The sequence below is a fragment of the Anopheles bellator genome, chromosome 2, assembly GCF_943735745.2.
Source record: "Anopheles bellator chromosome 2, idAnoBellAS_SP24_06.2, whole genome shotgun sequence".
NCBI classification, from domain to species: domain Eukaryota; kingdom Metazoa; phylum Arthropoda; class Insecta; order Diptera; family Culicidae; genus Anopheles; species Anopheles bellator.
The window spans coordinates 45,367,289-45,390,373 of record NC_071286.1 but is presented as its reverse complement, the minus strand read 5'-3'; the positions used below and the strand labels follow the sequence as shown (position 1 = coordinate 45,390,373).

Genomic DNA, 23,085 nt, shown 5'->3' with positions numbered 1-23,085 from the left:
ACATTTTCACGGTAAACGTATATCACCAAGAGTAGTTAATCCGTCTGCTTTACTTTTGTTTGCAACATTAATATAGCAGAAACAATCTGCCCGATTGACAATTGGTTTGTGACAGCTTCTGAGGTGCCCAGAACTGACAGCTGTTGTTGTCCCGTATGGGAACTCCGCATTTTGAATTTCGCTGATCACTGATTGGTGATTCTTCTGTGACTGGGGGGCTACATGAGGCGTGAAAACTAGCGTAAAATTAATTTGTAATGCCAAACCGTTTACGCTTCGTGTGGCAGCAAAAAATTCAAAACGAAATGTGAAACGTGTTTACGTTCGTGTTTTTGATCCAAGAAAGTAGAAATCGAAGAAATATTAATTGATTTCTGAATTTTTTTATCTGTTTTTTTCCGATTTTGTTGCTATACCAGCAAATAAGAACATAAATTATCCTCTGTTTGTAAGCAAAGCGTATGAAAAAAATAATTACGCTCGGGTTTACGGCTCGCGCGAGGCGTAAACGTTTTGACAGAGGCGCAAAAGTTTGGCATTAATCGTTAATGTCAAAAACATTACGTTACGCTTCATGTAGCTCCCCAGTGAGAGCTGATCTGCCAGGGTGACCATATGAGATCGCCGCATAAAATAGATTTATTGCAAATAAGAAGGTGTTTTTATTTAATCAATTGATTTCGCGGATACTTTCGGCCATTTTCGGATCGGCAACTGCCTGGACAAAGAGGGCTTCCGCATTAAAAACCTTTCGAAAAATTACCAGGTCCAGAGGCATTTGCAATAGGGCTCCATGTTGTATTGCGGAGGTAGCCCAACTTTGCCTGATTATAAATAGAATTTAGAATGGCTAAGAAGTGGCGCAGCATGCGAAAACCTCTGCATCAGAAAAAAGAAAGAAAAGAAGAAAAGCCGGAAGAAAAGGAGGTCGAGAAGAAAAGCACGAAAAGCGTTTTCCCAAAGGTTTTCCCTGAAGTTTCCGACGGAAACTGACTTTTCTTTCGTGCATTGGTACGAGTTTTACCTTACTTTCCTCCCCCATTTCTTTCGGTGGCCAATTTCTTTCCAATTCCAGCGGAAGTAAATGAAATTCTAACGACGATTTTTGCGAAATTTACGACGTTTTAAGAGAAAATGTTTGGAAATAAATACAGGCTGAGGGTCTTAAGGCCGCTTCAGCTCCTCGCCCACCTGCTAGGAATGAGGAATGAAGTGCGAAAGGACGGTGAGTGACACAATCACCGGGTGACGGGAACAGGGTGTTCTATGGGCGCTGAGCAGCGCGGGAAACGTCTCCCGGACGACGTGTATCGAGGCTGTTCCGATGATACTGCGGATCCGCTCGAGGCCCAGCTTCCGGGTGAACACGCCGGATCGCTTCAGCCGGCAGCGGATGTACTAACCGCACAGGCACTTGCCCTGCAAAAGGGAAGCGCAGGATGCTTCCAATCGATCGTTTTTATTTTCTTACTAGAAGGTCTTACCGGCGGTCCCTGTGAGGTTGCCGCTGCTGACGATTAACCGTCCCGGTACTAGTCCATCGCCACCATTGACGGGAACGCGGACGGGCGCGATAAAAAGTATGTCCGTTGTCCGTCCCTTGCTTTTAAGCCACCTCCACACCAATTTTCAGTCAAATCGGTTCAGCCATTTTTTTTACTTACAAATACTGTAACTAACACGACTTTGTTTTGTATGGATTTCATTTATTATGCCATGGTGACCGATCGGGGCAGACTCATGGAGGGGGCGGAGATCGAGATCAAATTAGAGCGAGGATCCCACTACTCTTCCCCATAAAAGCCCCAGCTTTCGTGAGCGGCAGTGACGCGTGTGTGATGTGTGTGTCCCAGATGATTGTTACGGGAATTACATTCGGGTAATCATTTTCCGAAATCCGTTTCGATTTGCGTTTAAAATGGGAAAGGATTTGCCGGTGCGTAAATTATTCTTCTTTGGCCCTCTGCCGTTGTAAGTGATTCTTTGTTCTATCAGGCTACAACCACTGAAATTCAAAAATTCAATCTATACGGTTGGATCGATACAAGATGACACGTACAGTGGTCAATCGGACACAGTTTGCTCTTTTTATATGTGAGAGAATATTGGGTTACAAAAAGTTCATATTATAAAAACATTTTTTTCGCTTTTTCCTTACTGCTTTACAGTAATGTTTAGTTTTTCGATTAAATAACTTTGGAAGGCTAGAGGAAAATATAGAAATTCTTCTAAAAAACGGTTCTAGTTGGTCCGGTCCTACGTATCCTGTGTGGAATCAATAACGATCCGAATGGTAAAATCTCTAAACTAACGCGCTAAACGCAAACAGTGTCGTACCCTACACTACAATTATCAGAACGTTAAAGCTACATCGTTTCTATGTTTGGCACGAGTTACCGGATTGAACGATCGTAAGGGGAAGCAGCATTCGACACAGACTTGCCTCCGGAAGTGGCGCGGACAAACTGTGACGAACAAACGTGATTGGAACGAGAAGATGAAAACCTAGCAATGGCCACTACCCGGGGGGGCCCGGGGCTACGTTTCATTTAAACATGACGATCACGACGATCAACAGGACGACAATCAGCACGAGATAGAAGTTAAAGTTGAAACCAACATCGTGCCATCAGACGGACTCTTGGGCCAGCCGGTACTCGTACACGCTCCCGCGCTCGGTAAACAGCTTCATTGGCCCTGCCCCTGTTCCGCCCGCCTCGTCACCCGCTTCCCCCGGCACTCCGTACCCTCCACCGCCGGGGGTTTTCATCGAAAATACATCGCCCGCCCGAACCTCGATGGCCGTTTTGGCGCCAATGTTCATTGTTCGGGGTCCGGCCGCACGGATCAGCAGATTAAGACCCGGCATTCCGGGGCCACCGCCGGCCGCTCCGTACGGCCGCAGGGTACGGCGTTCCGTCAGCACCGACAGTGTCATTGGCCGCCGGAAGAGCAACTCTCGGTGGACACCTTCGCCGCCACGGTACTGTCCGGTGCCTCCGCTTCCGTCCTCTCGCAAACTGAAGCGCCGCAGGATGATCGGGTAGCGGAGCTCGAGGATTTCCGGGTCCGTGATGCGCGTGTTGGTCATGTGCGTGTGCACCCCGCTGGTACCGTGCCAGCCCGGGCCGGCCCCACTTCCACCGGCCACCGTTTCGTAGTAGCCCCACTGTTCGTCGCCGATCGTTACATTGTTCATGCAGCCTTGCGACGCAGCACATGCCCCGAACGCGGCCAGCACGGTGTCGACGACCCGCTGCGAGGTCAAAACATTGCCCCCGACGACGGCCGCCCCCTCCGACGGGTCGAGAATGGAGCCGGGAGGAATGATGACTTCGATCGGTGCGAGGCAACCCTGGTTCAGTGGCACATCGTATCCCACCAGACAGCGGAGGCAGTAGATCAGCGCCGAGAAGGTGATGGCCCGCGGCGCGTTACAGTTGCCGGCCACCTCGACGCCCGTCCCGCTGAAATCACAAACCGCCGATCCGCGCTCCTCGTCGATGCGCACCGCCAACCGAATCGGAGTGCCATCGTCCATCAGCTGCTCGGCTTCTAGCACCACTGGGTCGTCTGCGGTGCCGCTTGCTGATTGCCGCTGTCGCGCTTCCCGCGCTACCTTCCGCAACATTTCGCGCACCGCCAGATCGGCGTTGGCCTGCATGTGACCCATGTATGCCTGCACCACACCGAGTCCGTACGCTTCGATCAGTTCGCCGACGAGCGTGATGCCCTTCTGGTTGGCCGCAATTTGGGCACGCAAATCGGACAGATTGTCACGCAGGTTGCGTGTGCCCGGTGCACCCACTTCCGGTGCCGCCGCCCTCGTGAGCCTCTCCACGATTGCGTCCTCCTGAAAGTGGCCCGCTTCGACGAGGAGGAACGATTTGAAAGCGGCCCCTTCCTGCGCCAGCGAAGTCGAGTGCGGTGGCATTGACCCGGGCGTGATGCCACCGATGTCGGCGTGATGGCCACGGGAAGCGACGAAGAACACTGGTTCCGCCGAAGACTCCGGAGCAAAGACCGGCGTAATGACCGTCAGATCGGGCAGATGGGACCCGCCGGCCTGCGGGTGGTTCGAGAGGAGGACATCGCCCGGTTTGAGCGTGCCGCCCCGCACTCGCAGCTGGTACTGCACCGTTTCCTGCATCGCGCCCAGGTGGACCGGAATGTGCGGTGCGTTGCTGACAAGCCCTCCGTCCGGTCCGAAGAGGGCGCACGAGAAATCGAGCCGCTCCTTGATGTTGGTCGAAATGGCCGTCCGCTGCAGGACGCGTCCCATTTGCTCGGCGATGCTCATGAAGCGGTGGTTGAAGATACTCAACTGTACCGTATCGAGCCGCTCATCGACTCTCGCTGCCCGGCCGCCCTGGTTCAGCTCGATCGTTAGGTCACCACGGCTGGTGATCGCTGCACACGCCCCCGGCTCGATCACGATCGTCGACAGTCGATCGATGAGGATGGCGGGCCCGGCGATTGTGTGGCCGAAGCGTAGCTTGCTACAATCGTACACCGGTGTCACCAGCGGCCCCACGTCCTCGTAGAACGCCACGGTTGTTTTCTCGGGGTACAGTGGCCCAACGGAGGAGGCGGCGGCTTCCTCGACTTGCGGCTCGTCGAAGAGCGTCGCACGACCACAGCCCCGCACGCGAATATCGTCCACCAGGATGCGGCGTCCGTCGAGCACGAACCCAAACTCGCTCCGATAGCGATCGCGGAACGTGCGGCCAAAGTCTCCGAAGCCGTACACCGTGTGGGCCGCCGTTTCGACGACCCGATCCGGGCGGCACATCAGCGCACAGTCGGTGCCCTCGTAGCGCAGGTGCAGGTACGGTTCGAGGTGGATCGTTCCGGCGGCCAGCGAGAACCCTTGACGTTCCAGCTGCTCGACACAGGCCGCCGAAAGGACCTGCAGACGCTCCTTGAGCTGCGGGCGGCTTTCCTCGCACAGCTCCAGGCCGCACGGTTCCTGCGCTTCGTGAACCACATCCGCCAGCGCCATACCGTACGCCGACAGGATACCGGCGTACTTGTGGATCACAACCCGGTGCATTCCAAGCTCGCGGGCAATACTACACGCGTGCTGACCGCCGGCCCCACCGAAGCACGCCAGGGCGTGCCGCGATGTGTCGTATCCACGGGCCTGCGTTAGGGCACGGATCGGGCGACACATAGCTTCGTTGGCAACCCGCACGAATCCGAGTGCCACCTCCTCCAGCGATAGCGACGTCCGACCGGATTCAACCAGATGCTCGTTAATTTCCCGGCGCAGCGTCTCAAACGCGGCCCGTGTCGCCTCGTAATCGAGTGGTTCGTTCTCGCGGGGGCCAAAAATGGCCGGAAAGTACTCCGGGAGCAGGCGACCCAGGATCAGATTAGCGTCGGTGACCGTGAGCGGTCCTCCCTTTCGATAGCAGGTCGGACCCGGATGGGCACCGGCCGACTCGGGCCCAACGACGAACAGGCCGGCACGGAAGAATAACTGTGACCCACCACCGGCGGCCACCGTGTTGATGTCGAGCTGGGGGGCTTGAATCGTAACGCCGGCGGTCATGCTTTCGATCACGTGCTCGTAGCTGCCCGCAAACCGGGACACATCGGTGGACGTGCCGCCCATATCGAACCCGATCAGATCCATTCCGTCGGCGTCGCGCACACCGGTTACCGCGTACCCCACGACTCCACCGGCCGGTCCACTGAGAATGGCCCGGGCGCCACGGAAGTGCTCCATTTGCGTCAACCCTCCGTCGCTCTGCATGAACAGCACTTCGGCGCCCTGCAGCTGATCGCGGAAGCCGGCACGGAAACCGGCCAAATAGCGCTCAACGTGCGGTGTTAGGTACGCCTCGGCACAGCCTGTGAATCCCCGGGCCACCAGACGGCACATGGGCATGGCCTGGTGCGAGAGCGTGACGTACGGGAAGCCAAGATCCCGCGCAATCGCACCGACGCGCAGCTCGTGCTCCGGACAGGCATAGCTGTGTGCGAGCACCACGGCCAGCGAGTGGATGCCGGACTCCCGGATTGCGGTCAGCTTTCGCCGTACATCGGACTCGTCGAGCGGCACGGTCTCGAGATAGGCCGCGTCAGAAGCACCGCTCAACTTACGCCACTCGCCAGCAGCCGCCGCCAGCTGACACTTGCCCTCTTGAGCCGGCACGATTCGAGCATCGATTTCGACCACTTCGCGGTACAGGTTCGACGGTTTTTCGATGTTCTGTTGAGCGGACGAGAGAGAACGGCGTGAGGGAAGGAGAAAGGGACGAACGAACCAACCGGATCTTACCAACTGGAATATTTTGGGCCGCGCCTGGTTGCCGATCTGCAGCAAATCACGAAAGCCCCGGTTAACGACGAGTGCCACCGGATCACCGGTCCGCTCGAGCAGGGCATTCGTTGCCACCGTCGTACCCATGCGCACCCATCCGATCAGCTCCGTGTCGATGAGGCCGTTCGGCGTGAGGGCCCGTCCCGTTTCTTGCTGCAACACCCGCCGGATGCCTTCGGTCGGTGCGTCCGCGTAGTTGGCCGGATCCACCGACAGCAGCTTGAGCGTGCGGACGGAGCGGTCGGGCGTAATGCACAGCACATCGGTGAAGGTGCCACCGCGGTCGATTGCGAAATTGTACTTTCCTTCGCCACTGCTGCCCATGCCCACTTCGATTGTCGCTAGCGATGCGAACCACTTGCCGGACCACAAGACAATTGAACACTGCCGTGAGGAGCTGGACCGAGGAGCTCTGTTGGGTCACCTGTAAACCGACACGGGGGGGACGTGTGATAAGCCACAATGATGATGACAAACGATGGTACCTAGCGCGCTCCGTCCGGAAGATAACAGCTAAGCAAACAGTCCCGTTGAGCCGGAGCACCGCAACAAAAGCGAACGAGTTGAATATTCACACGTCCGCGGTCCAGTTTCGAGGGACTCTTCCCCTCGCGATGGCTTTTTCGGCACGCAGATCACTGGCTTTCCGACTCGTGTCTGATAAGAGCAAGATTGACAGCGGCCAGTGAAGCCTAAATGAATTATGTAAATAACAACAAAGTCCTCCGCATTGCCAATGAACAGGCTCTGGTCTGCTCGCTCGCACCCGTCTCGTTGCCGGCGTGTGTGAGCGAGTACGCATCATGCGGTGCACATGAACAGCTGTTGCGTGCCCGTGATGAACCAACGAGATGAATCGCAGTAAACAGGGAGTTTGGTCGGATGCCTTGACGAGAAATGAGATCAAACTTTCCTCCTTAAAACGTGAAATTGAGAGGCTAACGCAAGTAATAATCACCCTAAGAAGATCAGGCCAGGGACCAGGACCAGGAGCGGAATCTCTGTAGCAGAGGCCAGGACCACGTGGTAGCTGCCGGATGATGGGCATCCTTCCTGAAACTTGTAGGCTCTGTTATGAAAAAGTTTCTTTCACCCAACGGACGCAGCTCGCTTCGTGTTTCGTTTGTATTTCACTATTTTGTGGTTGCGTTACAACTATTACACTATCGATAGTGATGCTGGGGTGGAACTTTTAACACAGCTGTAGTTAACGTTCTTCACCTTCGGTGACACTAATCCGAATGGTTCCCATTGTTTTATAATTCAGTTGTGTAAAATTACTTAAATCTGAGAGGCGCTAATGTGCAACACAGTGTAGATTGCCGGAATTGGTCATGTGGTGGGCATGACGTGAAAAATAAATCACGGATTTCCTTTTCCAGCCTAAAAGGTGGTGGCTATTTTCTAACTTTGATCGCGTAGTACACGTTACTATTTCCTGCTGCTGCTGCTAACTGCTATAAGTTCGTCGCTGTAGTCGTATCGCACTACTAGGCGGTTGCAAACCGGTTATAAGTTAGCGTGTATTTTGCCCTGTTCCATTTAAGTGACTAATATACAAGCATATATACTTTTATGTCCACAATCTAAACTGTTATTTTCGATTTCGAATCATTATATTTATTACCCTTTTTGCGTTCGTTAGCTATGCTGAATGATATCAGTATCTCTATTGTATGCATTGCTTTCGGTTTAGGTATGTTTTTGTTTGTTGATTTCGTGCTACGGCGCGCCTCTCTGAAGCGCATTTTCTTTCGCTGGTGTTAAATACGATGTCCTTTGAATGTCCGCTGTTGCTGCTCGGCGCGGGCCGACAGAGTAACTGTGTTTGGGGCACTGCTAGTGACGAATGTGTAGCTTTTGGGAATACAAAAATCGATTTATTTAACCCAACCCAATGACTATGTCTATGATGAGAGACTGCTCAGCTAACATGGACATCGATTTGCTTTGTTTGCGCGCGCACCCGTGGATTATTTCTTTTAAAATAGATCAGTTTTTATTCAGTCACCTCTGTGAGCCCCTGAACGACGGGCCAACAATGGCCCGTTTTCTTTGATTCGAAACACACCGTAGTTTAGTGATATAACATCGCAGAAGTAGAAGATTTCAACACGTTCCCGTCGGAGTGATTTACAAAACAACAGTTTATAACTATCTCGCTCCGGATACATTCTCTTGAAAACTCGATAAATCCCCTGCCGGTGTTGCAAACGCGGGCCGCAGTCCCTACAGCAGCTGCGTGGTTCGCTCGTGTTTTGGTGATTCATGATGTTCTAAACAAAACGATCAAAAGTAATGACAAACGCCGGCAACTGCTCCCTCACCCTAACTGAATCACAAACAGCATGCAGGTAGTAGTATTAGGTAGTACTGTTGTCAAGGTATCGCGGTAACCCTAGGTGAACTTCGATGCAATTTACACATGTGCACTTCTTTGTATAATCATAGTCTGCTCTGCACTCCACCCCGATCACTAAAATAGGCTCCGATATCAAACGTACAATAAAGTTACGTTCGAGCGAGTGTTACAACGCAGCAAAAATAGCAACAACCTGCTGGTGGAGGATGCTCTTTCTCTTTCCGTTAACTTATTATAGCTAAAAAGTGAACAACAACGAACGTACATTGTGGTGTAGCCAAACCCAAAAGGCGCCATCTGTAGTGATGGTGTGATAAGATGCAAGCTATGCACAGCGGCATTAGTTCGTCATAAAAGAGAGTAAAATAAGTAAAACATTAACGACACCCGTCCCCGATAGTTGGTGTGTGTCTGTGGGTTCCCGTTTCTCTTGCTGTATCCCTTGTCCCGTCACCCCACGGTTTGGCATGTCGTAGCCACGATCACAAATTCGCACGCGTATTTAGGGACGCAGGAAGCGAATGCCCTGCTTGTTACGATCTAATTCGACGCGGTGGCCGTTGCATTGGTTTTACAACAGTTCTCTCCGACCCTACTGCCCTCACCAACGGAACCAACTCCGTTGATGGCGACATGATGTTTACATTCGGCCACCAACGAATGTAGCGGGTTGACGGCGGTGCTACTGTTGGCCGCCATTACTAGCGGTGGCCCTCCGAAGGACCTCGGGAATCCGCCAGCGATGATACTTCCACCGTTCATCGCACCGTTGTTGGTGATGTTACTCGCCGTTATCGCTGCGCTGGTAGTCTGCATTTGGCCAGAGGAGGAGGAAGACGAAGATACGGGCGCTGGCATCGCCGTGATGATCGAAATTCGCTGATAGCAAGGACCGCAGAGCCGCACCGGCTGATAGAACCGGTCGTCGGGGAGGTGAGCGGAAAACTCGGAACATTCGGCGCAGAAGATCTGACCGCACGATCGGCAGTGGTGCTTCCGGCGGCAGAGGCTAAACTCCGTTTGGCACGAGGTGCACCGTGTCACGGCATGGTCTGGAACCCAGAGGACACTCGTACTGCCCACGCCGCTGCTGCTGTACTGCATCTGCTGCGACGAATTGGCACCGGACGATGGAGCGCTGCGGTCGTCAACCGCTTCCCACGAACAGTTTGATGCGTTTTCGTTCATCGAATCAACCATCTGCAAGAGAAGGACAATTATAGCAAACCATTAGCGAATGCGTAATTTTGAAAATCAATTTAGGACAAATTAACTACAAACAATTGTTTAAATGAAACGCATTAGTGGAAAACCCCTATCTTTCGTTAGCACAAGGCGCAAACAAATATCCAACCGCGTAGCTGTATTCATTCCCGTGTTCATTTCCTTCGCACCGCGAGTTCATGCCTTGTAAGTGTTCATTAGCAGCATTCTTGGCCGTTGCTCTAAGCAACTGGTTGAGTTTTACCTCCCGTTCTAGCACAACGCCTCGATAGCGCAGTCGGTAGCGCGTAAGTCTCATAATCTTAAGGTCGTGAGTTCGATCCTCACTCGGGGCAAGACAAACTTTTTTCTTCGATTGGCCTTTTTTACATACTTTTGCCGTTCGTACCTAATTTACACATCCTTCCAAAGCGAGCAAGAATATTGTTAGGAGCACGAAACGTACAATATGACAGATAAACGAAATTCAAACGAAACGTATGCTCCATCAATGTATTGTCCTGTAGTGAAGTTAGTAAGAGTACGATGGTGCTTCAGATGTGGGGGGTTAATATAGGTCAGTGTTACAGAAAACGGAGACGCACATACACACACACACACGCACGCACACACCGAAACACACAAATACGGTACAGAGAGTAAAACAGTAAAATAAAGCTCTTTGCAACGCCACTGACCAGTTGTGAGGATAGCTCATCCACGAAACCATCAACACTTCCAATCCGAGACACACTTGCGCCAAATCTTCTTCCCACCACCCCGCGCGACTCGGCACCGACTGCCTCCTCCTCGTCCTCCGCACTGCTGATGTCCCCAGCATCCGCATCACTGTCAGTCGCGGAGCTGGGAGTGGTTTCATTATCCTTCCACGACGGCTGTCGTTGTCGCTGTTGGTGTTTCCTGCCATTGGCATCAGCATCACCAATGGCCGTGAAAGTTCGGACGGTTGTTCTAGGGGAAGTGTAATAGGATGGCAGGTTTCTTCTCTGCTTCGTGCGGTCCAGAAAACGTCTAATTGTGTGACAAACGCGTGCGGTTCGCGTAAAAAGTCGTTGATGGTGAAGCATTTTTTCTCGTAAACGTTCTGACCGGAGTACACCTGTAGGAGATGTCCCTATGTTCCTTTGCTCTACTTCGTCTTTTTCGCCGGTTTCATCGTCATCGTCGGTAAACATTATCAACTCACGGAGTGATGCACGATCAACGATCGATTCGGTCATTTCCGGCGAGACCGCCATCCGGCCAAGCGACAGTGGTTCATGGCAATGTTTCCGGCAGTTATCCTGGCCGATTAGGCCCTCGACCGATTGATGCCACAGCGAGAGGGCGTTTAAGGATGGTGTAAGAAGCGAGCTACTCGCAGCGACACAGCAACAGAGTGTCCTAGAAGCGGTAGTAGTGCTGACGGAAGTACTATTGCTACGGGCCTCACCACCATCGCCATCGCAACCCGTCGTGGTGATGGTGGAGGCTGTAAAGTTGCTAGCAACGCTGGTAATGGAAAGGTTCACCGGCACCTAGTGGTGGTATTGATAACACAATTGTTCAACATACACGAACTAGGGAAAGGTTGAGATTTACGGCGAGCATTTTGGGGTTTGGGCATATGCCCACCACGAAAGGGAGGAAAATCCAAAGACGCAGCAGGGAGTTATGGAAAAGAAGCGCATATTTTCGTAAAGCCAACAGTGCCACACACAAGACAGCGGAACAGATGATTCAAAAATTGATGAATTGGGAAGCATAGAAAAGAAATGGAAAACAAAATAGAAATCAGCAAACAAATAAAAAAACAACGGAAACGAAAGAGAGTTGTGATCGGGGCTCAAATCATTTGTCCACACATAGTTTCGTGTCTTCAAACCGAAAGCCAACACTGAGGGTTAATTTGAGAAAATATTGTTTGACTCGGAGATGAGAAAGTATTTGCGTACGTATGTGTATTTTTGTGTATGTGGTGTGTCCGTGGTTGATCAGTTCTTAACGCGTCCAAAACGTGGATGGAATTTCAGAAACATTGCGTATTGGCCGCGTGACAAGCAGTGCCTATCGTCCCGAAAGTGAAGCGTTTCTTTTTCAAAGGAAAAATAAGAGTTATTGTGGTGCGACGAGATTTAGAGGTGAAGAAGAAGAGGATGTTTCTGTTACGGTTGTTCTGTTACCTACCGGATCATCATTGCCGTAATGCTGCTGAACACTGCTGCAACAGTGCTGGCAGGTCTTCTTCAGTAGCGCTAGCCGCGTGGCGTAGAGTTCGCGTTGTAAAGCTTCCTCCCGTAGCTGTAAGAGACGACAGGAAACAAAAGTTCAATTAAAAGAATCCAACATTGCAAAGAGCAACGAAGGGTAATAGTAAAAAAGTAGATTTACTAGTAAATTATCGTGTACAGATTAATTTGCTTATGTTTATGTATATGTTGAATTGGGTTATTCGTTTTATAAACTTTAGCAAATTTGCGTCTTACCCGATGTTCGTAGACGATCTGTTGAAGTCGCAGATTTTGTTCGGACAGTGCATGCGCCAACCCATCCGGGCACGAGAAGGTGGCAACGGGCGGTCGATCGGCTGCATACGGTACACTCGGTGGTGTCAGTGGCAGTGACCGTGCGCCCGGTGTCGAAAATCGAGAGTGTGTGGCACTTGGGGATATACTAAATTGAAAGAAAGCGAATGGAACGGAATTGCATTGCCTGTCGCTTCAAATAGCACATGCGATCGGATCTGAGCGTACCTTCCGTTGGTTGGTTTGTTCGGGCTCATAAGATCAGCCTTCGAGTTGGATGAGTTTCTTCGTCGCCGTTCCTTTTGTTGTTGCTGCAACATTGATCCCGCACGGCAAACGTCGTCGGCATTGGCGGGTTGGTGATGTTTGCCGACACCATTGATTTCGAGCTGTTGAAACTGCGGCTGAATGAAGATGCTTTCGTCCATCATCATCATCGAACTTAGCATCGATGGAGGAGTTGGCCGCACCGAGGCGGTGTTCGTTTTCGGTTTGCAAGCGCCCGCAGTGGAACTGCCGTTAGTGATGTGAGCTGCCGTTGATCGCAACATTGTACTATCGCCTCCGCTAGTTCGGTCTTCAATAATGTGCTTATCGACCGGATACTCCGGTTGATCGTTTGGTACCGTGCTGCTGCTGGCGTTGTACGACCGTGCGGTAAACAGCGACGATGATTGGTTTGATAATTTCTACCGAGAAAAAAGGACAGATCAAACTGTTAGACACGTGGTCATTTGGATGCGGAAAGAAATGGGCTTACCCTATCGTAATGCTGCTGACTATCACTATTAAAATCACATCCATTGCTATCATCAGTCTGAGTTTTTGCCGTATAGTAACTACCTCCACCAGTGGATCCGTCCTTTGATGCCACGGTCGCTCCAAATTCGCCATTCGCCATCAACCTCTCCCCGCTGACACGCCTCACACTGCCACCGGTTCTCCCGCTGCTAACTGCCTCTGTGCTGCATAGTTCAGCTGCGTCCAGCGATTCCTTTCGCCAACTTTCGTGAACATATCGCACTTCTTCGTCTGCCACATCGCTCAGAGTTTGGGTGGCCAGTGGTTGATACTGATCTATCGGCACCAGCGTGTCGGTGCTGGTTTCGATGGAACCGTGCCATGCGCTTTGCTCGAACGTTACGGATGCAGACGGTAATTCTGAAGAATTTGGTGAACATGAAATCAACATTGGATCTGGTGGTGGAAAAGTCGTAAAAAAAAGGCCTAATTACATAAAGGGTTGGACTGGAAATGAAATGTCATATGAAAACAGCACTTTTGACACCTAGAATGAGTTTGTTCAGAGTTTGACACCTTCTTAATGTTTGTTCAGAACGCTCAGCAACGCTTTCGCAAATTTGTATCATTAGAAATCTTAGCACAGCTGAATCCGTTCTTTAATTACACACTTGTTGAAATCATTAATCAATTTAATCATTCAAACAAAAGTATAATAAGAAAGTACAATACTATCAAAAAGCGCAAGACAAGAAATGAACCCGTGACTCTGTCCGTGATTAGGGAGATGTTAACATAGAGCAACACGACGGAAGCTTCTCCAACATTTTAATCTAACTGATAACAGTTCACTGCCATCGGTTTCTAACTCATCACAACGCTCCGTCTTAGAAACGTGTGAACCCATTAAAATGAGAACAAAACAACCAAATGAAGAAAACAAAACGGTCATAGAGAAAATGCGCCTAATCATAGACGAATTAAGTCTATCGTGCTGATAGCGCAACTGGAAAGAGTAGCCAATTCAAACAATTAGTGATTGGCTGCATTAGGCACATCAAAACACCGAATGGTAGCCTATTCCTACTTTCCTGCTGACTGTGTGAAGGAGAACCCCCAAAAACCAATGTGTCGCTTCCAGTGGAAAAACTGATTTAGGTACCGGGTACACGGCAGACCACCGAATGTGACGTACGCGTTTGCATTGTCTGCGCGTGATGCTGAACACATGAGAGCAATATGAGTGTGTGTGGCTGTGTGATGGCGCGCTTAATTTCATGTTGGTTTATTTGTACAAAACTTGTGTAATCATTTATTGATAAGCGTTTGGCGAGCAGTAGCTCTAATGCAGGCCCTGGAACTGTGGTCGATGTGCGAGAAGTACGGTCTTCTCCGCGAGTCTGTGGTCAGTTATGGGACCGTCGAACTACGAGTAAACCATCCGATTATTATTAGTCGGAGATCTCGTTAAATGGATCATCGCGTGGCATTTATTGCTAAATTATTACTATGTTAAACATTTGTTCCATTGAGTCGAAGCATCTTTTCCATTCAAAAGACATCGTCACAATCACAATGTTACGTCCAACACTATGATTATCGTCATCTGGTGGGACATAGATGTAGCCTTCCCAAAATCGTCTGCTACCCTTGATCGGTTTCCGAATGTGAGCGAAATACAAGGACGAAGGAAGTCAGCGAGACGTGCCATGCAATCATTGACCTGCAATGAATGGGAGAAGTGCGATCGATCTTTCAACCGCACACAGTTCTCCAAAGAAAGCATGGAACCATTCCCCTTTGCCGGCCGTAGCTTGCAAACGCAATTCCAACGTTTTGCATTTGCTATCGAACGCACCCCTCCTGTGCGACCAATGTCTAATTCCTTCCGAAAGCCGCTGCATTTCTCCACTCAGCGAGCGGGAGCGAAAGAGAGTGCGCGTTTCAGATGTGCCGCCGAAGGAAGTGCTTGATCAGCTTGAATAATCGTTCGTATTTACCGGCTGCCAATGGTCCGCCCACAAAACTGCTTCCACTTGAGGAACTGAGGTCGACACTCTCCATCATTAAATCACTCTCGTTGGTCACCGGGCGTCCTACTGTAGTACGGATTCCTAGTCCTCCAACGACGCCGCCGCCGCCACCACCACCACCGCCGTCCGGTATGTCATAACCGATGGTCGTACGATAATTTTCAATCTTGATGATGCGCGAGGTATTTTCATCAATATCATCAAACGACAGCCGCTGTTGTTGCAGTGGTCCGGCCAAACTGGGGAGCGGGACCGGAGAGTCAGGTAGGCTAGTAGTGCCACTGCCTCTGCGCACGACCGGCACAGTCGGAAGTTCGGGAACTATCGGCTGGAAGCGATAACTACTTTCGGTCGCAGTGACGGTCGTGGCCGTGGGGATGATGGTAGCGGCCGCAGCGGATGCGGCCATCGATACGATCCCATCGAGCCCACCACCGTTCGCAAAGAGACTAGAAGAAGTGGTGGAAGGTGTTGCAGGTAAATCGCCATCTGTTGCCTTCGTTATCGCCATCGCGGGGCGCTTGCCAATGATGGTGCTTTCGAGCTCCTCGTCTGATTGGTTTAATTCTCTGGTAAGACTTTGCAGCTTTTGTGTAGCATGTTGTATGCTGAAGGAACTGGCGGCGAGACTGGAGGTCATTTCATGATGTAGCAGGATGCCACTAGGGTGCTCGTCGAGCAGTAGAGGGTGAGGCGAGGTTTCGCGATCGGAAGAGAAGTTTGAATCGTTCAAGCTGTCCTCCTGCTGAGCCAGATGCTTGAGCGCGCACCCTGATGTTCCGCTAAGAATGCTGTCGGGACAGAAAGGACGAGTAAAGTACCTCTTTCAAGCAACCTTCGTGGCTTTCCGTGGCTTCTTACCTCGAGGGATCTACGCTCATGCTTGGGTCACTGGATCGCCGTGCCAAGACGCCGATACCAACGCCACCAGCCACACTATTGGTAGCCTCCTTGATATCACTGTATGATCGAGTTTTTGTCATGGAACCGTTCAGCTCCTGGCCCGTAGCTTGAATGACAGGAGCACCACTCACGGTGGTACCGTTTACTACTGGCCCGTTGATGTCAGCGCCCGTCGGTGCATTGTCGCTCCCGTTCGAAGCGCTGACCTGTACCGTTGTCATGGTAGAGGCGGACCCAACTGCTCCCTGGTAATCCTCCGAAGGGTTCGCCTGTTGCTGACCACCACCCCAGCTGCCAAGGTACACCTCGGTCCATAGACGAAGGTCACGTACATTGTGCGCCGGCCACAGGACACGCTCGCGGTTCGGCATGTACAGGTGATTCTTGTAGATCGGCCCCGATAGGAAAGGCCACACGGAGAACGTCCGATCGGGGACGCTGTTTTCCTGACGCTCTTTCACCGTGTTGCAGAGGAACGTCCCGAACAGGCACGAGTGCGAATGTTGCGCTAATTTAATCTGCAAACGAAAACGCCAAACGGTTAGCGGGAGTGGAATGGTACCGTATCGCAAGCCGGGGCCTGACGGGCCACCATCAAACGTACCAGGTAGCCCATGTCGAACTCAAAACTGCACGGAAATTGACGGTGGATCTGATGGACGCAGTCAAGCCACTGTAGAAACACGGGGCACCGTTCGTTTGTCTCATCCGATCCCGGCCCGTGGCCACAGCGGTCGGCAAACTTGTGGCCAAAGTTGAGCCACTCTCGCTCGACCAGCACCCGGAACCCCTCGATCGTGCGGTAGTACGGATCGAGGCAGAGCTGGGCCGTGGCAACGATCTGCGGCGTGCGGTCCCAGCCATCGGAGCAATGCACCAGAACCGGCCGACCACTGCGCTCAATCGCATGGCAGACCACCATTGACGCGGCCAACAATCCCGACAGATGCTGCAACCACAGTGTGCGTTCCAGCAACCCGAGCCAGCTGTGAGAAGGGAAAGCAGCAATCGATTAGTGTCGTGTCTTTGCCCACCTCTTTCCTACCGGTATCCCGGCCGTTCTAGCACTCACTTTGGAATGTCCGCCTGCGAGGCGCACAGCTGGCGTAGCGCGTGAAAACTTTTCCTTATCACGTGAATGTTGCCCAGGCTCATAAACTGTATCTCGGCGCTCGGATAGTACTCGGCGCACTCGCAGCCACCACCCCGCGCGCGGTTCGTCACGGCTGACGTGTACGAGCGTGCGTCCACGATAAGGATCTTTTTCGGCTCGTCCATCTCGACCTCCTCGTGGCTACCTTCGGGGCTCGCCGGTGGACTGTTCTCGCTCGACGCCTCCGAGCTGTGCCGAGTGCGCGTCGTAGTCGTACGGCGCGTCCCATCACTGGCCCGATCCTGCGTTCCACGGTCGAAGGAGCACGCGTCCGAGAGCGCCTTCAGCAGCTGCTCGTCCTTCGAGTTGCGCCACCCGAGCCAACCCACCTCCGGTTGACTGCAACGTGCGATCACTGCCCCGGTTCGCTGATGCCGCCAGACTACGGCCGGAATGCGACGCGAGCTCCGAAAGCTGGCCACATTTTGAAGCGTGTCATCGGAAATGCAGGCCGGCACCAGCAGCAGCCGGGGATAGGAGGGGCACAGCTTAAAGTCCGCATTCGCTTGGCTGATGCGCCAGGCGCCTTGCAGATCGAACTGCAACCGTTCTGCCTCCCGCCGGAAGTCGTCATCCAGCGAGCCGTCGCGCTGCAGCCGACCGGCCCACTCGTTGTCCTGGTTAAGCGTCGGCGACTCCGAGGCCCACGCGTGAAACGGGAAAGCGAACAGGGCTTCGAGCGTTTCGGGCACACCGATTGACAGCGATATTCGTCGATGCCACTCGCTGCACTGTTCCGATGTGGAGAATGAACATCTGTGTATTGCGCGAAAGGAGAGAGGAAGAATGTCAGAACGGAATCGCCAGAGAAGCATAAACGAGAGCAGCCACTTACTTCACGGTGCTGGCATCCTTGCAGTTGACGATCAGATGGAACAGATCGCGTACCTGCGTCGATTCGATCAGCCCGAGCGGGACGGACACCTCCGCGCCGGTGCTGCTCTTCTGCAGAAACAGTCTATAGTTGGACAGGGCTAGGATACCGTCATCAGTCTGGCCGAGGTATCGTACTGATTCACCGTCAACTGTAATTTCAGGAAGAACACATTTTATTATACATTTTTATATTTTAATAGTGGGTTGTAAACTTACGGTACGTGAAGCGTGCGGTTAAGCTTTCTTCCTCCTTCTCGAGAACCGGCTTCGGGAATAGCTCGGCCGCCTTCACCATGCACATTGACGATTGCGGGGAACCGTCTCCCGATCCCTCCATGATCTGTGGAATAGGAAAAAGAAACGAAAGGCCGTGTTAGGTGAGATCCAAGGATTTTTCGATTCAAGCTAACCGATCGTTGATCCCGTGGCCCAGTTAGAATGCAAAGCGTAGTGTATTCATAATGATGATTTATAAGTTCCCCGACTAGGAATGATTGGGGCTTTATCAATACAACCCAACACCTCATCTGGTAATCCTTGAGCGAGGCAAAGATCGGCGGATGAAGAAGAAATACGGAAGGGACCCGTATTTCTTCCCGTTGTGGAAGGGGTCGCGAATCATGAACTGTGCTGCCAGGCAAGTGCATCTGCAACATCCACAGCGATAAGATAACGAAACCACCGTAAAGCACCACCGGCCGGGAGTGCATCTAGCGCCCCGACGGTGTCCGGGCAGTGGGCGATATCTCGACAAACAACGAGAGGTGCGTGCGATTTCTTGACTCGACCAACTGATTACTGATGTCCAGTGATTGACGCGTCGTCGCTTATCAGTAGCGCGTCAGCTGTTTAGTAAACAGCCTCAGCCCTAGCGCCAGATGTGGAGCGCGCCCAGTGGAGGCTGACAGTGATCAGTGGAAACTTTCTGGCCGCCAGTCCTCCGATCTGGTGCTGCGCTTTGTTGCAAGGCTGTTACATCTTTTCTCCGCCTTGCACAGCTTCCCCCGGCTGGGGACGCACATCGCACAGGACACATCAACCGGTGCAGCGCAGCTGGCCTAGTTGATAGCCTTTCTGCCTTTTGCAGTGTGGTGTCTAGTGGTAGTCCACGCATCTGGTTGCGCACTATTTAAAGCTCCAGCTCGTCGGTGGTTTACCAGATGAACTTCAATGAACTCGGTGACCTTTCCATGGCCACCGGTTGAGAAGATTATTTTTAGAGGATTTAATTTGCTCACTTGAAAGCGCAATTGTTTACGCGATTTTAAGAGGTATGACGGGATTTGATCCTGTGATCACTTGGGATGCCGCAACAACTATACCATCGGCTCTTCATAAATTGAGTTACCCTGGAGAAATATGGTCGAAATGTTCGATGTGTCAAAAAAGTTGCAACAACACCAGCAATCGTGGTAGTCAGTAGAGTTCAATCCATGAAATCCACGAAAAACAATTAAAAAGATGCCAAGAACGGATGACTAATCTAACTCCCAAATCAATTCCTTAAACCATAATGAACTTCGTAACCGGGATATTTACTTTTCGACCACCGTGGGAGCTCCGGTGTTGCTGCTGGTTGGTAAAGAGTAGAAACTTAAGACCCATCCTGGTTGATTAGCAATTATCAGGGGTCCGCTGTTTTTCTTGTAGTTTTTTTTCGGAGGACCACGACCGCAGATTTGTGCAAGCTCGCTGACCGGTCGCTGAAAACGTCTTCGGAAATTCGTCGTCACCGTCGTCTACAGATAGAAGCACCGTCTTATCACCACCGTTCAAGAACGGGCTCTCAACAGCCCCCGTTCGGTTCGCTGGTCTTTGGTTGGTTCGTTGATTTTTTTTCCGGCTTGACCGCGGCTCCGACGATTCGTACGTCCAGAATTTTCTTTCCGTCGATCGCGTCGATTCTTCCAGTAAGATTGCCGATTGCGAGGGGCAAAAACCACAACTTTTAAATGCACTGACGCTAGAGAGCTACTGACTGACGGATTCACGTGCGCTTACGTCGAGAGTCGAGTAACGTTTGGGTTCTGCGACCGATCGTGCCGGGGGTAAAATATGGTTCGTCGGATCCTCGCTCGGATCGCGGGTAAGCCGAGAGCCGGGCGAGATGGCACTATCGCCGGCCTGTGGGAACGAAAGAGAGCAGCCACTGATTGTGTAGTAGAGCGCCACGCCGTCGTACACAGATGCTGATGCTGATTGGCTGAATATGTTGGTCAGCGCCGCTGATTAGGAGTCCGGTTTTTCACTTCCTCCTCTGTTCACGGCCCTTACTTCTCACCAACCAGCAGAATGCAGTGCCCAAAAGATGACAAAAGCAACCAGCGCAGCACGTGTAGGACGTGGTGGACGTGACAATTGTCACATCGTCCGTATTGGGACAAGAATTTGGGTTGGATACGATTCCCCTAGAACGTGGAAACGATAGCTTGCAACCGTGGACAAGTGAGTGAACTTTTCCAGAACATATCTGGCAGTTCTGTTCCGTGGAAGGATGGGTGTTTCTTTGGCGGCTACCTCTCCTTATCATCAATCGCGTCTCATTCGTGCACGCTTACGTGCAGCTGACCTCCAACCCAGGCGGTCAGCTAAGGGTCAGCTAGCGAAGATGCCTACCTACGGGTCGGCTTGCAATAGAAAGTGCGTCACAACTGGCTGATAGCCGGACGCAACCATCTGACCAACGTTAGGACCCAATCCAAATGCCAGAAGTTCTTTTATCCATCTTCGTGATAGACAGGCCGAATCTTCGACACCTTCTTGTTTCAGAGGAAACGATTCCACGAAGACTATCACTAACGAGAGATGATACGGTCTGGGGAATCAACTGGTTTCGAAAACGTGACGATCAGTCCCCCGAGTACCGCTTGGCCATCTAGCGCTGATCAGCGTCAACAAAGGTGATACTAGTAGTAGGTCCCCCCGGGCCCAGTATCAGTATTGTCTGAACTCTAGACGCCCCGAAGCCCCCAGGACCCAGCCTTCTAATCGGAACAGGATCACTTGATCGCGGCCTCACGTGAAGGTTTTGTTGATGAAATTACAATTCATGTTTCCAGCGAGCACGTGTCCCGGGTTTGCATCTCCTGTGTTGTTGCATGATTCACGCTAGAAGTTCGCCAGAAAACACGGGACACACTCATCAATCCAATTAAGCAGTTTCTTGGTTGATTGCGGCGGGTGAAGATTTATTAGTGTTTAAAGGGGCCATGCGCAAACAACAATTGTATGATTCCGGTTAACTACACTTGTAGTTTTCCGTGGAGCCTGCTTTTCTTCAATCAGAGATCACGGGTCCGGCTGAAACCGGTGTGCAATCTGCGACGCCATCGGAGACCGAACCGCCACAGGAGGTATGTGACTGTTGACTACGCAGCGCACAGGGCAAATGGTTGAGTCGGCCTTTTATCGCACATTATTTACTAACAAATTAACTCACACCTCAGGCGATGATGATTTGAGGATCGTCGAATACAGCGCACAACTATCAGCCTTGCGCCGTAGATGCAGACTCCAGCAGGCCGGCCGCGAGCTCAGACGTTTGTTTTTGTGTAGGAGTTTATTAGCATCTTGATCTCTTATCGCTAGCTGCTGCTGATTGCTGTTGTGTATTCTTTTCTTGGCCGGCTTGGCTTTAGCGAACATGAAGAGCACGTCAAAACATTGTAACGAGGAGATAAAACCCCCGACGCTCGGGGGGTGGCTTCCGTGAAATACGGCACATGTCCTAGCACATGTGTGATGCACTTCCTGACAAGCGGAGAACACTTTTGTGATCTGTCCCCCTTTTTCTTTATAGTGTTTTTAATGTTTGTACGGTGCCAACCCTAAAACAAGGAGGTGCAAGTTTTTCAGAGCTGTATCCACAAAATTAGAAGTGTTGTCAACATTTTTCGACTACTTTCGCACTTATTTTAGTCACAGTTCCCAATGGTCCCTTTCACAGAATATGATTGAAAACTCCTCTTGTGGAGATATAAAAGCATCGCCAGCTTCAGCAGCGTTCATTGTGTGACGTGACCAACGTCACAAATTGAGTTTAAAACCAGAAGAGTCCAATGGAATCTTCTCAAGGAAAGTCCCCAACAACACACAATGTCCAAACAACACACGAATACACAGCACAGTGTGGTTTGCCCGAAAGTGACATAATCGTGCTTCCGGCTTTCGCTGTCTCACTCGCCCATCGACATATGCTCCCAGGGCCTTAAATTCGGTAAATATTTGGTGCCTACGTGTTCTGGACCACACACGCACATTGTGGAAAGAGCCAAGAGGGTTGGAAAAGGAATTTCCAGCTTCGCTTTTCGAAAACCATTACGGGGGCGCAGAATACTTCGTTTGCCCGGTGTGGCTACTGATAAACTATCTCAAAAACCGGAAAAGGATGTGTACTTTTTGCTTTTAATCATTGTGTTTTGAGAAATGCTCGAACGTCACTAACGCCAAATAAAACGGAAACCGTTTGATCCTACAGTGTTGGGCGTGCGGCAAACAAGAACAGTTGGTGACTTTTCCAATAACTCCAACTAAATACAAAAATTTAAATAAATGTTTTGATGACAAACAAGTGAAATTTTCCGTCCATATAAGAGGAGATCGAATCCGATTGAATAAGCCAATTAGAAAGGCTAAAGCAAACCAACCGATCAGTTCTTTTTTAAAACATTTTTCAACAAATTGTTTAACATTTTCCAGTTCCTTTTAAGAGAGCTAGGAAAAGAATAAAGGAAATGATTTGTTTTTCGGAGCATTGTTTTTAAAAATAGTTTCAGGTTACGGGAAAAGCGTCTATGTCATTGTCAATAATTTTTAATAACTACAATTTTACTTGCACTATCCGTGAGATTATCGCAAAATTTAACGTGTTAGCATTCAAAAATCGCAAAATGCTTTTCTACAATTCCTTGAGAAATTGTCGTGTGGAATGATGGTACTAAAATATTGCAAAATCGCCAACA

The 23,085-nt window shown here is 51.1% G+C and overlaps 2 protein-coding genes and 1 non-coding gene across 3 annotated transcripts; 1 reads left to right on the top strand and 2 right to left on the bottom strand.

The window, feature by feature from the left end:
• Positions 1-1,824: 1,824 nt before the first annotated feature.
• On the bottom strand, positions 1,825-6,652 carry LOC131207596 (5-oxoprolinase). The gene is made up of 2 exons (XM_058200217.1): positions 6,287-6,652; positions 1,825-6,217 (listed from the first exon to the last, which is right to left on the bottom strand). Exons 1-2 carry the CDS (start codon positions 6,650-6,652, stop codon positions 2,630-2,632), a joined length of 3,954 nt encoding a protein of 1,317 aa, XP_058056200.1. The 3' UTR covers positions 1,825-2,629.
• Positions 6,653-7,450: 798 nt separating this feature from the next.
• Positions 7,451-20,110, bottom strand: LOC131207595 (myotubularin-related protein 4). Its single transcript, XM_058200216.1, has 14 exons — positions 19,664-20,110; positions 18,341-18,464; positions 18,084-18,273; positions 17,168-18,004; positions 16,700-17,081; positions 16,054-16,613; positions 15,160-15,983; positions 13,179-13,579; positions 12,647-13,107; positions 12,380-12,566; positions 12,081-12,194; positions 11,004-11,431; positions 10,592-10,814; positions 7,451-9,890 (listed from the first exon to the last, which is right to left on the bottom strand). The coding sequence occupies exons 1-14, from the start codon at positions 19,727-19,729 to the stop codon at positions 9,231-9,233; spliced, it is 5,457 nt and encodes a 1,818-aa protein (XP_058056199.1). The 5' UTR covers positions 19,730-20,110; the 3' UTR covers positions 7,451-9,230.
• On the top strand, positions 10,177-10,249 carry Trnam-cau (transfer RNA methionine (anticodon CAU)). Its single transcript has one exon. It is a non-coding gene; the product is annotated as a tRNA-Met (tRNA).
• Positions 20,111-23,085: the final 2,975 nt, after the last annotated feature.